The 15,651-nt window shown below is 43.0% G+C and overlaps 2 protein-coding genes across 2 annotated transcripts in view; both read right to left on the bottom strand.

Moving 5' to 3' along the window:
• MRPL17 (mitochondrial ribosomal protein L17) overlaps positions 1-321 on the bottom strand; it is a 1,862-nt gene extending 1,541 nt beyond the window's left edge. Inside the window, exon 1 of the mRNA XM_019473632.1 lies at positions 89-321. Coding sequence (XP_019329177.1) covers positions 89-321 — 233 coding nt within the window. The remainder of the gene's footprint in view (positions 1-88) is intronic.
• A 3,917-nt stretch (positions 322-4,238) lies between these two features.
• The window catches only part of CCBE1 (collagen and calcium binding EGF domains 1), a 160,801-nt gene continuing 149,388 nt past the window's right edge, over positions 4,239-15,651 (bottom strand). Inside the window, exons 5-10 of the mRNA XM_009285232.2 lie at positions 14,136-14,242; positions 8,408-8,528; positions 6,333-6,472; positions 6,205-6,240; positions 5,617-5,652; positions 4,239-4,506 (exon numbers count right to left, since the gene is read on the bottom strand). Coding sequence (XP_009283507.1) covers positions 4,273-4,506; positions 5,617-5,652; positions 6,205-6,240; positions 6,333-6,472; positions 8,408-8,528; positions 14,136-14,242 — 674 coding nt within the window. The 3' untranslated portion in view covers positions 4,239-4,272. The remainder of the gene's footprint in view (positions 4,507-5,616; positions 5,653-6,204; positions 6,241-6,332; positions 6,473-8,407; positions 8,529-14,135; positions 14,243-15,651) is intronic.

The raw sequence follows: 15,651 nt of genomic DNA, 5'->3' as shown, positions 1-15,651 counted from the left end.
CCGCCCTCACAGGAGGCTCCCGGGGCTGCGGGGAGGGGCTCAGCCAGGCGCCAAGGGCGGGCGAGGCCTTCCAGACCCTCTACCTTACTCTCCCTTTTTTCCCCCGGTACCGGCGGCGGGATGCCGGAGGAGCCTCGGAACCCCGCATCGCATCCCCAGGCTGCACAGAAGCCGCGTACGCCGGCAGCGTGGGGTGAAGGCCGCTGGATCCGGCCTCGCGTAGCCCTCACGGCGCGCTGGACCCGCCATCCCAATAGTGGAGGTGGGCGCCTGCCTTACTTCCACAAAGGCAGACACCCGCCCTGTTCTGCGTGAGGTCATCCCCCAGAGCCCTCCTGGCAGTGTCTGTAGTTCAGCTGCAGGAAACAAGCTGAAAGGCAGCACAAGGAGGTTTCCTGCTACTTGTCTCTTGCGGTCAGCATTTCTGTATTTCAGAGAAAGGATGTGTAACAAAAGCGGCTACCAACACCGTAAGAAAAAATATCTTTGTTATTATGAATACATCATAAAATCACAATCATTTTATACACATTTTAGTATTTCATATACTTATATAAATAAAGTGAACAGTATCGTTATTGGAATGTGTAATAGGAACAAACATACGGATTTTAATGTGAAATTAACAAATTCTTGGACCCCACCTGCATCTTTTGTTGCTTCTCTGGGGCTTAGCGTTTTAACTCTGAAATACTTCTAGGAAGAAGGTTACTCAAGCTGCGATACCAACAGTAACGCCAGGGATTACCTTAATTCCATTTGCAATCAATTTACCTCCCCTTTTCCTCGTTGAGCCTGACTACATAGGAATTCTTCTGTGTCAGTATTCCAGCTTTGCAAGAAAGACTAATCCTGTATGTTCTTGGCACAGTGTTGAAAGAAAACATTTTCCAAGCTTTACAATTTTGTTAAACCCATTAACAATCAGCATTTTGCCATCACTACACACTCTTGCAAATGTTTCCATTAAATATATTTCTAATATTAATAAAATAACTCTTTATTATCCTGCTTATAACTTGATGTCTTAACATCAAAATAGTATTTCTTTCTAATAAAATTATACATAATATTTATATGAAACAAAGTTGTCATGTGCATGCGCCTAGTAATGAGACTAGGCATGAGCGTAGATGTTTCTACATTCTTATTTTGGATTCCTGGGGGGCTGTTATTTTGGGGGCCACAGAGTAATAAATAATTTACAAGGTAATGACTTCCCTGGCTCCCTGGTAACCAAGCTTAAAATTGGAAATGATTCCTCTGGTCTGGCTTTATAAAACTTTGGGCATGCTGAAGAAAATGTCACTTTTCTGAGTGTCTGCGTGTGTTCACCCAGAAATCTTAATGAAACGTTTCTTATACAATGTGTTATGAAAGTTATCATATAATTAATCAGAAATAAAATGAGAAAGGTCTATGCAAAGGTCTTAGCAGCACGCAGACGGAAGGCTGGAACTTCCCAGCCAGCTGTGCTCAGAGGGGCCCTCCCTGCTGGAGGAATTCCTGGAGTGGACTTGTCTTTACCATCAGGTCCCCTCCCTGCTGCTGGGACTCAGCCAACAGCTTTGGGGCAGGGAGTCTGGAAAGAGGAGGGTGAAGCACAAGGGCAAACCCGAGGAGCACTTTCCTTCACCTTCTTCATGGAGTAAGCACGTCTGTTGGAAAACCCAGCTGTGGGCTGTGAAAACCAATGATGCAGACTCCAGAAAGGGAAGTTATTGAGGTTTTCATTCAGAAAGGCACGTAAACATGTGCCGTATTTTATGTTCATGAGTCTGCAGGACAGCTTTCTGTACTTACAGTGAGGCATGTATTTTATCTAATTTTTTGGTCCAGTCTCAGACTTTCCCTTCCCTGGATACGTATGCACAGCAGGACAATTGTCACCTACCCCTGAATTTGATGGTCAAACTGTAGGAACTTCTCATTTGGTATTTGTCTATATTTGGAAAAGCAAAGCTTAGAACTAAAGTAAGTGCCTTTTTTAGAACACATCATCTTGTGGGCAGGGGGCAATAAAATTTAGGTGGTATGTAGGAAGTCACTCATCTAACTCATTATTCAGTATCTGATGGTAAAAAAAACCTGCAGCTACTAATTCTATAGTGGGAATCAACCTGATCCAGCAGGTGATGGGGTGTGGTGGTAAACATATGCAAGAGTTACATAATTTGCAAGAGTTACAAATACAACATTTGACATTTAACACATTTACTTAAAGTTGCATATTCACGAACGATGTCATTTATACCCAGTTGCCCGCCTGAAATAAAGACAGACAGACATACATGCCTCAGTTCATGCTGTCTTAAGAGGTTTCTTTCAGCCTGCTGCGTGTAAGACCATCCTTCTTTTGGCCACAAGTTCCTTCCCCAAGTCTCACTGATTTCCTTATTAACTGCTTCACAAGACTACTTGGATCTGGAGCTGCTGGGAGAGCTCCTCCCAGAGGAGAAGCCCAAAGACCGCAGGGTGAGAGCACTGTAATTTTTTCTAAGCTATCCCAGTGACTTAGTCATTGCTTTGTAAATATTGATATACATATAACGTGAAAAGGAATACAGAACATTAATGTTCTTAAAGCTAATGCCCTTGCTTGTGGCATAGTGATAGCGAGGAGTTGGGAAACCATTGCAAGAGTGAACACGTCCTCTTAAGACAATATACAAAAAATACGAAAGGTCTAGACAGCCAGCTGTTTATACAACATGACCTGTACCGGTGGTGTAGGGATTACACCAACTATCTTTTGGCCCAGAGAATATGGAAGGGAATACAGACCTTTACAGGTTATCTGAAAAGGGCCTGCTTATATTTTTACCTGTATTTATTCTATTAGAACATGCAAGCCCTGAAAAACATGGCAAAATAAGAAGTTTTTCTTTGCATTTGTAACATGGACATGACCCAGCACTAAACATACTGTAGAAGTAGCAGCTACACAGATACAACATTGAAGCTTTGTGCTTAATATACTCCTTTATCTTCTAAGCATGGCAAAGTCCTCAGCAGCTGTGATAATCCAAAAGAAATGGTAACATACATCACCCATGAGGTATGGTCTAGCTTGTGCATCCAATTTCCAGTGTAAAAAAAGGGCACTCCCTTTCATCCCTCTTCACACATATAGGATCCCCTGTGCAGTACCTCACCTTAGCCATCCTCGTACCAGTTGAAACGTTTTGTCACGTGCATGCCTGCACCTACTCATACTCTTCATATCCCAGCCAAATAGACTGCAACTCTGTGTTCCAGTTCCATGAATGCCATTTAGGTCGCTCTCATGCAGCAGAGGAACAAAAGAGATGGAAGCTCTTTGCAAACATGAGGCCTCTCTCTGGTCTCGATTTCACTCGGACTTCAGCATTTCACCAAGGAAGACATGCACCTACAGGAGGTCAGAATCCAACTCTTTCTGCAAGGCTGGGATTGATTTTGTGCTTGCCAATAAGCCTATTGATGCTTGGTTTTCCTGCTTTATACATCCCCTGTTCTCTCGCTTATCTTTGTGTAATGTATCCAGCATGAATCTGTTGAAGAAGGGAACTGGCCTTCACACTGAGCACTGGGAGAATGGTAAGGGAAAAGTAGTGTTAATTTAGGACAAACACATCTTTTCGACTCTCTTTGAACGATACTCTAGCAACACAAAGCTAAATAATTTCCAGATCAACAAGCAGCGCCCTTGTATCAGTGCTTCACCATATGTTTTTGCCTTTTTCTGCCATGGTGCAGCATAATACAAGAAGACATTTCACCTACAGCTGGCCTCTGCTGTGAAACAGGGATCCACCTGTCACACTCTCCTATGCCTGGGGACAGTAGCTGGAGACTTGAGTTCAGTGGTGTAATACATTTACATGTAACTGTGGACCAAGTTTTTCATTACTGATGTCATTCAGGGATGATGTTCAGCTACCCCTCTACCCCTGGCAAAATTTGGGTACTGGGTCATTTGGACATAGAACGCAAGGTAGGCAGATGAAACGCTGTGGTCTGCGCCATTAGCTAGACCATGCCTTAATCATATTATATACTAAGAAGGTTTTCTTGATAGTCTAGGTACAATGCACAGTGCAGGCTTGACGGTATGGAATTACTGCAAGGAGGCTATCATGCACCAGGAAAGCTACAGTACAGGCAGCATCGTTGGGGAAAAGCAGAGAGAAAACTGGGAAATAATATATATATATATATATATACTTTACATTGTCAGTGCATTTTTATATTGAACAACTCTAAAGGGGCTCTATTTTTCAGTAGGTGTAGCTAAGGGTGGGCTGCCTTCTGTATCCTGGAGTCTCTGGGTGATGCCCGTGGTTTGTAGTCTTCCCCAGATCCAAAATCTACTGTGTCATGATAGTTTGTAAATTCCTGAGGTAATGGAAACTCCTCTGTTGATGAATGAGTCCTGTGTCCAAACACTCTCTCTTGCAGCTCAGCGATGTCGTTTCTGATGTCTGCCATCATCAGCAATAGGAAATCAAATGAACCTGGTGGGCCCTGCAGTCACAAGGCACGATCATTAATAATAATAATCCGCTTCACTCTTACAGTTTTCAAACAGGTTGATATAATTACTCATGCAGGGGTAACTCAGTAAAATACTGCTTCATATCAATTGCCAAAAGTTAATGGTCTCTTTTTGAATCAACCTGCTCAGGAAACAATTTTCAAAAGAAGGCAAATGTTTTTGCAGACAGACCCTATCTTTACAAGATGCTCAGCCCTTTTGTTACCTAACAATTCCTTTGCTGTATTTGCCTCCTAAGAGTATCTTGACACCTCATGGGAATAGAGGAGATAAATCTTGGTTCCCTGTGTTCCTTCTTATTAAACTGATAGAAATTACATTCTTAGAATGACTAATAAATCAATAATTATTATTTATTTAAAAAATTTTCTCAAGAATACTGATATTTTGGAAGCTATCTTTTCAATATGGTAACCCTGCTGCTGCCCATCACTTACTAAATATATTGGTTATTACAATGCAGAGAGTATCGATCTGGTTTTATCTGATTTTACAAAACCATAATTTCTTTAAAGCTGACTTCACACAGTAAAGTACACTGTTTAATACTGAGGACACCCGACTGGACACACTCTTAAAAATCCATTCCACCAATGAGAAAACACCATAAGAAATAAATTTTTAAACAACTTCACCTGAAAACAGATTTTAAATACTCATCCTTCTCCTGATGACTTGCTCAAAGCCTACAGCTTCCCAAATCCCAGAGAGAGATGAGGGGCGGGATTTTAAAAGGTTCCAGTGATCCAACTCCCCTTAGGAACGGTGGCTGAACGGTACTAACTAGCACTTTGCATGGGATCTCATGCCTTCTGAGGATGTCCCACTCCAGTTGTAGGGCAGAGGTGCGCTTACTGCCTTCAGTGTCACACTGAGCAAGGGAGGAGGTGTGTAGGCAAAAACACTGGACAAAACCAGGTAATTACTTTTTTCAATAACATTTTCTGTGCATGTAAATGATCTTTCACTGTGCTCTTGACACAGGAGAGGGTTTTTTTTTCCTTTTGGCTGACCTGTTGTTAGTAGTCAACATCACTCTTGTGGATGTTGTGGAAATTCCTCCTGTGAGCAATACTTACAGGTATCCCCTTTGGTCCTGGTGCGCCTCGCTCCCCCTGTAATCAATACCACCTCAGTTAGTTTGCTGTGACTGAAGGAAATGAAAAAAATCACAGTTTGCCTCTGCAGACTCCCTTACTTACTGTCCCCAGATCAAGAATCATCAGCTTACGCTTGCTCGGAAAAAGAAAAGAAAGTGAAGGAGGAACGCAAGGAAATTGCCGCTGATTCTAGTGGGAGCAGAGCTGGGCACTTCTGATATTTCTCCTAGACAGTAACAAGCAAACCAGTTAACAGGAGAAATTCACAAAAGAGCAGCCTAATGAAATGGGTTAAAGCATCGACATTTCTTCATGGAAAAGCCAAAAGAGCCGCAGAGAAAGGAAAGGAGGCTGCTTGACAGGTAGCCTGGCAGGGCTATTTGCAAGACGTGAGGAACGGCAAGCAGAAAATAGCAGAAGGAAGACATGAAGGGGATAGGAAAACAGGACGTTTTCAGCTTAGGAAAGGAAATGAGATGGTAAAAGGGTGTGTAGAGGGTCTCTCTAGCAAGCCTGCACTTCACATGTGCATGTGCCCACTTTATGGAAAACAGTACCTCTCCTCACCTTGCTACCATCTCTCCCCGGGGCTCCTGGTGGGCCCTGCAAGAGAAAAGGAAGTGTTCACAAGGACGTGAGAGGTTGTGGACCTAAGACCAATTACGCAATACATGGCAGGAGGTAAGAATACTGACCACGGGGCCCCGCCTGCCCTGCTTAATATGTGATATGTCTGGAGATGGGCCCATAGGTCCCATTGATCCACGAGGGCCTGGCTGTCCGGGAGGTCCTGGTGACCCAGGAACTCCTTGACTCCCTTTTGGTCCTGGAGCCCCTGCAATTGACAGCAAAGGTTACCTGCCAGGGAAAGCTTTCAGGACACTTCATCAGTGCAAGCAGTGGGGACTGACCATTTTTGGAACCACCCAACAGACTGGTTACCTTAACACACTCAAATCCACAACAACACAACCAACACAGCAGTCATCTGAGACAACATTACTCCTTGTCACAGAGACTACAAGAGATCTTCACAAAACAATTAAACCTTGTGTATACAAGGAAGCCAAGACTGCCACTGCCAGGTGGTTAGGGACACAGACTGGGACTGAAAAGAAAAGCAGAAATGCCTCATTGTCACACAAAGAAGAAAAGAACAAGTCACATCTGAGAAATATCTCATAAAAAGAAAGCCTCAGAAAACTCATGGGAATGTTGGGTCAAAGGCATCTACATGACTGGCACAGAAGCAAGCCCTTTTCAGTGGTGGGTTGCACCTCTCTTTTGCCCAGTACAGTAGTAATGTGTTGGGGGCAAAAAAGGCTCCATTCTTCCATTTTGCTTTATATCCTTTTCAGCTTCTGCTAGTTCAGCAGAGAATGTTAATTTTTAGGAAGCGCACAGGCAAGAAAGCATATGTTTAGCTCAAGAGAAACACGATGAAAAGCAAAACAGAAAATCAGGCACCTGAAACAACAGTTGCACAAGATAAAGACCATGAAAGTGTCACTAGCTGAATTGCTTTATAACTAGAGGGGAAAGCACTTTCCTTCATAGTGAAGGCATGTGAAAGACATAGAAAATGAAAGGCAGAGAGTACAAAGGGTTCAGCAGGACAGAATATGTACAGTTAGGGTTTTCAAAAGGAGTAAAATCAAGTTCAGTGATGAACCTCTTGGACTCCTCCTGAAGACCCAGCCGCACTGTTGCTAACGGCAGGGCAGAGGAGGAGGTGAGCAGGGATGGTTTTCAAGCGGAACAGACAATTCTACAGTACCTTGGACAGCTCAGTCATGGGGAAACCAGACGGAAGACCTGACGAGTCAGGCCTGCGTTAAAGAGATTGCAAGGCGACGTACTGTACAGTTCAGAGTCTGATGCAGAATCTCTAACCACATTGTCCTTGCATTTATGATATACTGAAGACTGAAGATACTCGTCCTCCAAGAAAATGAGATAAAGACTCAAAAACCAAAGCAAGACTGCAAAAGTGGGGATAAATGAGGGGGGCAGTTCAGTATGAAGTACATCAAACCTCATAAGGAATATCTGCTAGTCCTCTGTAGGAATCTTCCTGCAACCCAGCACAATGCTAAAATTCCTTGGATTTATCACTAACCCAAAATTAGATCTGCATTTGACAGAGTTTGCAAAATTTTTAGTATCACTGGCTGCAGGTTGCAAGGTGTCTGGCTTAAGTTAGAGCTTTAGGAACTCTCTGCTTTTCTCATGGTTTCAACCTATACCTTAGCAAAGAAGGTGTAAGTGCAGTTTTACTTTTCTTTTCAGATTCCTTTGAATCTGGAACACACATAAAACGAACAAATGAATCCTTGCAAAACCAGACAAGGAAAAATAAAACAGTTGGCACAAACCCCCTCAAACTGAAAGCACATTTTCTGCTCTAGTAATGACAGTGAGCTAAATGAAATGGAGAATGTTTTAAGACAGAGTTAAAATACAGGAAATGACAACGGAAGCAGGTGAGATATCCCAGGGACAGGGAGAAATTTAACACATACAGGACAAACACAGCTTGCACGCCAAGAAGCACATGGAGGCTAAGACACAATGGATGATGTTAGACAGTTGGCAGAGGCTGAACATAATGACCAGAAAGTTTTCCTTTTTAAATTTAGCACAAACACAAATATAATAATAACAATCAAAATCTGAAACACATGAAATCCCATCACACTGAAAGATCGAAGCTTATAATTTTTATTCATGGCACTATTGCACATTCACATCCCTCTGGTCTGTATCTTACCTGGAGGGCCTTGTTGGCCGGGCTGGCCTGGGGGGCCAGGAATATATGCGTTAGATGCAAGCACTTTTTCACCAGTGATTTGCTTGCTAAGATCAGCAGCATTATTTGGTAGCAAAGCAACCTGCCAAAACCAAAAATCACTGTAAGCTCTTCATCGTTCAGCTGAATAAATTACCTTCTTGGTTAAGCTTTAATGTGGACAAACAGCGTATTTAAATACTTCATTGAAATCGTCAGAAAAAAAAAAAAGTGACTGTGTTGAAGCCTATGACAGCAGTTACTCCTAAGCTGGCCAACTTGATTTTTTTCAAGTGTGGACATGAAGATTTCTTGAAGCTCCTGCCATATTTTGTGGTCCCAAGGAAAACTGTGTCCCTGACCCTGCAATGGGACCTCCTCACAGGTAGTCAGAACCAGCTGGAAGGATGCCTGAGGACTCTTACTCTCACCTGTACATATTTCTGACTGACCACCTTGCAGAAATCTGATGAGAAAACATTGTCACGGAGAGTAACAGTCTACAGTGCCTTTCCACAGTATATTTTGGGTGACCCATGGAGACAAGTCAGGTTTTGCAGAAATGGTACCCTCCTCTGTCTTCCACGCGTGTGTGTATGTGTGTGTGTGTGTGCTGCATGAGCTCTGGGTAAAGGATCTGAGAGATGATCCACACCTCAGGTATCATATACGCAGGAGGTTGCCCAGGCTTGAAAGATGCCACATGAAAAACATGGCACCATTTGATTTTAAGGCTTTTATTCATTCTGGTACTTTCCTTTCCCTGGAACCAGCACCCTAATGTTTCCTGCGAGGCTGTTCACCTTTCAAGTCACCATGGAAATACTGCAAGTCAATCCAAATGGAAGGTAGGAGAAATTCAGGAGATACACAGCAACAAGTTGTCAAAAACTTAAGTTTCACAACTTCTTGGATCTTCTCAGGAAACCTCTTTTTTCCTTATTTGAATTTTCCTCTATTCATTTACTTTCAATGAAAGCCCCAAATCCTCTGTGGATCTGGGCCTGTCACCGTACTATTTAACCAAACAGATGTCTGGATCTGCTCTGCATAGAGACACAAAGCTAAAGTAAGTGAGAATGTAAGAATAATTGCACACTATGGTTTAAGATGCCATTATCCATTACATTAGATGTTTAATTATCTATTAAACATTAATTTTCCCAGATTGAAAATATTTAATAATTAAACATATTTAGAAATATTCTGCAAATGTTTAGTCTCTCCAGAGACAGCTGAGGGGAAATGACAAGTCAGGAGGCTGGTCTGCAGTGAGGAAAGAAGTTTATTAGTGGTGAGTGGCTGCATGTAGAGTTGGGAATTTTGCTCTGCCAAACAGAACTGAAGAGCTATTTCAGAAATACCAGGGCAGATCTATCCCTGGGTCAGCTTTGTTGCTGTCCTGAATGAATTTGGCTCACTGGATAATTTGATGTTGGATTCTGCAACATTTGCATGGGAGAGCTCCATTAGATAAAATACATGGTAACTCCTGCTATCTGACAATGCTTTTACTCAGCTATTTGGAATTCCCTGCACTGGACTGTTCTCAAGACTCCTACTTGTTTCTGTAATTATTTGATATACACCCTCCTGCTCTTAGTGCAAACCTAATGTTTGTATAGCAGAGAAAAAAAATAATGCTATGCACTTGCAGTACATAGTATAACTGGCCAAATTTCTTTTGGCAAACAAGTTATTAGTTAAAGAATGCACTGTAAGGGCAGCCAGTGCTGCTTGCAGTTTGGGGTTGGATGCACAGAACAGTTCCGAAGGAAGCAAAAGTGAGAAAAAGAAAAGTCAGAAATGGTGAGACAGTTCCTGGTGGCATTTCTGAAACACCAGTTTGATTTTTCAGGCTGGAATTCGAAGTTCGATGACAGAAATACAAGGATTTATTGGCCATTTGTGACTCAGGTTTTGGAGAGCATTGCTGTTCCAAAGACAAGATGATTGCACTAAAGGCAAATTAAGTGACATGATGTAAGTCTTACAAGAATTTGGTAGATTCACTCCACCCCCACACAAATCAGTGGCTGGATGAGGTCAGCGCTTCACAGAAGCCCCACAGGGTGTTACGTGTGTTATGTGCTTACTCCTATGAATCTGCTCACACAGAAAATGGGGATCCAGCATGCCTACTGCTCTGGGGTGGGCTGTCATCTTTGGTTTTCCAAAGAAAAACATCTTTGTTTACCAATGACCCTGCAGCTTTCCCAGCCAATATCCCAGCCATTGCAGCACAGCCCAAAGTGTGGGACTGCTGAAGACAGAGGGCTACTGCATGGGTCACAGCACCTTACACCTGGGGCTGAACAGGAAAATTCAGTAGCTGGGGGCTCTCATAGCCACGTTGGCCAGGGACCAGCATGAGGAGGTCCCCTGGTCAGCTCTGATCAGCACACTGCAAAGTTTTGTTTCCTGGAGGTGCGTCCACCCTGTCCAGAGCAGGGTCCTGCCTTGCAAGGACCATCATGCTGCAAAACTGTGTGACGCAAATCAACCAAGGGCTCTGCAGTGCCAACGCTGCCATGCTAAAACCGAGGCACAGAGTTAAATCCTGTGACTGCCTGAGAGCATTATATTTTTCGGGTAGTTTTTGTGAGAATATTTTCAGCGTCATCAGTGAGTGTTTCTCCTTAGGGGTGGCCACAGTTGAGTGACAGATTAATTGATGTCCTCTTTAGAGCTTGTACTTAAATTTCTCACCAGGTCCTGTTTTGGGGATCTACTGCTATCCCAGCTGATAAATAGATGCCACTTAGTATATAGTCTCTGCCATGAATACTCTTCAGGTTATATTGCAAATGGCCAGGCTGGAGTAAAAAGGTGTGTTTAGTGGCGAAGACTCATCACGAAGAGGATTTGGAAGTGTGTTCTTTTCTGTTGCTTAAATACTGACTTGTTCTTGCCAGCCAGGCTGTTTTAACAACTTAGTAAGTTAAAAAAGAAAATCACATAGCTGCTGTGAAAGCATCTACAAATGCTTCCCCACTGAGTCAGCTGGACTAGAAGCATACACTAGGAGTGCCAAAACACCCAGGCTCTGGTCTAGCTCACTGCTCTCTGATATCTTCTGGCCAGAAAATGGTTGTCACATACACTGGGGCCAAACCATGTGTTTTTGATGTTGACTCACTTCCTCTTAGGGACTGGCTATACTCACTGGCCTAATTTTGATTTCATCTTTTAACTGAACCAGGATCCTGGTCCAGAGTGACCTTGGCTTTCTCCATCCACAGCTCCAAATCTTAATGGCCCTTGGAAAACTTCCCCCCCACCCCCCCATGTGCGTGCAAATATTAGTGAGGGTAAATTTTAAAGAAAAGCAATACTAGAAACAAGACTCCCATATGTTGTGTTGCATGCGGCATCTGGAGTTTTGGGTAGTTTCTAGGAGATCTGTGGTTTAGATGACTTCGACAGTGCTTGACAGGAGTGATGTGGAACACGGCTTTCTAATTGAGATGTTTAAACAAATCTGTGCAGTAGGATCCAGCAATGTCCCAACTCCAAGTGCTGAACTGCTTACTGATTTTTTAAAATTGTTGGCTGTGTGTCAGATCTCTTTACCCTAGTTTTCCAGCTTTCTGTTCTTCCTTCCAGCAAGGTCGGAGATCAACCTAGGACTGCCCCCAGCCCCCTAGTATATCGGGACAGTGCATCCCACTGGATGACCATGCAAGGTGACTTTCTGTTCCTGATCCTAGAACTACTCTGTCCTGGATCTGGAATGAATGTTGCAATCCTCCAATACCAAAAGGTATTGATGTCATCACTGGAGGTAGCAGGACTTGAGTTCACCCTGACCTTTTCCTAAGGAGACACAAAACCCCACCTCCCACTTCCAGAAGCATACCCCAATTCCCAGTTGTAGGGTTTGCTGAATTGGATCCTTCACAGGCTCTTCTGCTAAACATAATTTTGTGTAAAGTTCATAAAATCTGAAAGCCTTAACCACAAAACTGAAGACTCATTCCCATAAACTGTCTCGCTGGCAGACAGAAATGAATTTTTCTGTGCAAAACAGAACAACTTCGACCGCAGATATTGAGAGATGTCCTCCCCAGAAGAACTTGGCCATGGGGAGCGGCTGGTGAAGCACGAGGGTTCATGTCTCCCTGGGCAGAGAAGAAGCATGAGGCCAGATCTCCTCTCAGCATGGACAAAAGCTCTCCTCTCCGTAGGGTAAAAAATGCTGAGGGTATCAGGGGACCATCTTTTCCAGCTCGCTCTGTGTGAGGCACAAGCCAGTGGGCTCCCTCTGAGGATGCCAAATAGATCAAGTCCCACTAGGAAGATACTTGGGGAAAATTTAGCTACCGACAATGACAGGACTTCGTTATGAGGCAAGAGTGAGCTGCTCAGTTTGGCCTCTGAACAACAAGTGCCCATGGCAACAGGTATTGATGGTGTTAGTTTTCCAGGACGGAGTTTTGAACACAGGCACCTAACAGCGGAAGTTAGACACAGAAAACTTTCCCTTAATTACGGCCAATGGTTTCCATCAATTCTTGCAGCAAACGACTTGGCCAACAGCGTGACCCCAGATCCCTCCCTGGGGGTCAGTGTGAGCCTGCTTAGCATCATGGACTGCATCTGGACAAACAGCCCTCAAAAGCACAGATCCTTTTTTAACCTGTTTGCTACCGTTTGTTTGAAAACCACAATTTCTATCACACATGAAATTCTGTCACTTCCACATTTATCTTCACACTGATTCAGAAGGAAAACATGACATTATGAGATTTTTGTCATAAAGAGTATCTCAAACCTCATTGTATTTCATTTTAGTGAAGCTGATTTCTTTTTTCCTAGTATAAATTACATTGAATGAATTACATTGAATTACATTAAAGGCAAAAAGTGAACATACCAAATTGTGTTTTGACACAATGAAATTAAATGAGCTCTCTGGGTGATTACGGCCTGTCAACATGCATTGCTGAGAATATTCCTGCAGAACATTTCCATTTCAGAGAACCGGAATGTTCGAAGGAGGTGTCACCAGAAAAGGCATTACACCTGCACCCCTGGCTCTCCAAATCCTGGGCTGGGTCTCTGGGTTATTTCAATCGTACCCAAGTGCAAAAGGAGGCCACGTATAGGAGCAATTAATGTTAAAGACCAGGGGAAGTTTTTAAATGCATTATTTTCTACTTGTAAGGACACAGGTGAAAACAAAAAAGGTTGGGGCTGAGGGGTTTTTCTTTTTAAAAAAATCAAAGCTAATGTATCTGCTAGTGACGTTTTCGTTTAGCCACACACCTCCTATTTGGCAAGAATCCTGTATCAGCACCCTACTAATGCAAAATCATGTTCTCCCACATTCCCGCATCTGCAGAATGTCTTGCACTTGCATACACTAAAGGTGGATCAAGTCCAAAATCCTGTGCATTCAGAATGAATGAAAAGCTGAGGCCAGCACTGATTGCCAAGAAACCTGGGCTCAGACTGGGATGGGTGTTTGCCAGACTCTGTTACCATGAGCTTGGTAACACAGCCACAAGAGCTTGGTTAGCAATCCGCTTACAAGCAATACAGAAGCATAAGGAAGAGATGCCATTCCCAGATGATTTTAAAATATGTCGCCATCATCTTTATGGGCACAAGAGCCACATGGCAGTGACAGCTCCAAACACTTAAATTTAACCTCAGTTGTCACAAAACATGTAGGTCTGGTAAAGACATGACTGATCAATGTTCATACCTTTTGCTTCAGTTGTAAAACCGTCTGCTTTATTTGATGAAATTCCTTACAAGAGGCACAGCATGTCCCCGATTTTGCCACATTTTCAGATTTCTCAGGAAGCCCAGCTGAAAGAAAGCAGTTTCCAATACAAATATAAAGATCCAAAGCAAAGAAATTCATAAAGTGATTACAAAAGCAACTTGAAGGTTGTTACATTTCCCCAGACTGTGAAGAGAAGAAAGAGTCTTGCCATTATTAATGCTTTGACTGTGAATTGCTATGTAAGTCTGAGAAACTTTGCAGGGACAGATCTGAGCTTATTTTTAAAGCAGCTGTTTCCAGTTAACAGTCCCCAAAGAATTTCTTTTTTTAATACCTGAAAAAGTTTACACCCCTTCTTTTATCTTTGTGTGTAGGGTAGACTAACCCTACAGATCTGAACTGATTTACAGTCCCCTGAAAGGCAAATTTTCATATGCTATAAATTACAGTAAAATCCCTCACAATACAGCCATTTAATTCACCTTGCACAAACTGCTCTTTATCATTGCCAGTTATTACTCCATGTGATGGAGTCAGCCTGAGCAGAGATGGGGACTGAGATTAATGACAGGGATTTAAATCCACACAAGAGAAAGGGTCACACCTGTTGATACTACGCATGAATGGGATCTTTTCAGGAATCCAGTAAATGATTCAAACTGTAAGAGATACCACAAATGTTATTTTTTGTTCTTTTCCCATTCTTATACGCAGTGAAGCACTTCAGCATCGCAATCAAACAAGCACTGTTTTAACAGATGTCCGCTTAAAGAGAAATGTGGTTTCCAAAACATAGGGTGACACACACTGGCAAACTCTAGGTGAGCTTTTTTTCTTTCACATATAGTTGTTGAGAAGCGTCAAGTGTATTGAGGCCCTGCATATGATATGTGGCCTTGTACGACGTTACCTAGAAGGGTTATTGGACACGTTTGAACACTGACCATTCAGAGCATGTCCCGTAATGGAAAAACTCTGCAGGTGCTCCTGGTTAAAGCAGAAATGTGTACCGATTTTGAAAACATCTACATCATTTTAAATAAAAGCGGAACTTTCTAATACTAAAGATATTATGTGGTACTTAACTTTAAATGTTTGCAGGGTCCAATAAGGAACATTGCACCCATCAGATGGTCATCTATGGACCACTGTTGCACAAATTTAGGAAAAACTGATTTTCAGTACGTTTAGTCCATTGGATATAATGCCACGTCAGGTATGCTTGCTTTTAGAAGACAATCCAGGAGCGCAGCACAGGCTGGGATCTACCCAGCTGGGGAGCAGCTCTGTGGAAAGGGACCTGGGGGTCCTGGTGGATAAGAAGCTCAATGAGTGAACAGTGTGCTGCTGCGGCAAAGAAAGCCACAGAATACTGGGTTGCATCAACAAAGGCATCACCGGCAGAGATAAAGCAGTCACTATCCCATTCTATTCAGCGCTTGTCAGGCCACACCTGGAATACTGTGTTCAGTTTTGGTCCCTGCTATACCAC

This window comes from Aptenodytes forsteri, unplaced genomic scaffold, assembly GCF_000699145.1.
Source record: "Aptenodytes forsteri isolate BGI_AS27 unplaced genomic scaffold, ASM69914v1 Scaffold120, whole genome shotgun sequence".
NCBI classification, from domain to species: Eukaryota; Metazoa; Chordata; class Aves; order Sphenisciformes; family Spheniscidae; genus Aptenodytes; species Aptenodytes forsteri.
The sequence above is the reverse complement of the archived record's forward strand: the minus strand, read 5'-3'. Positions and strand labels throughout refer to the sequence as shown.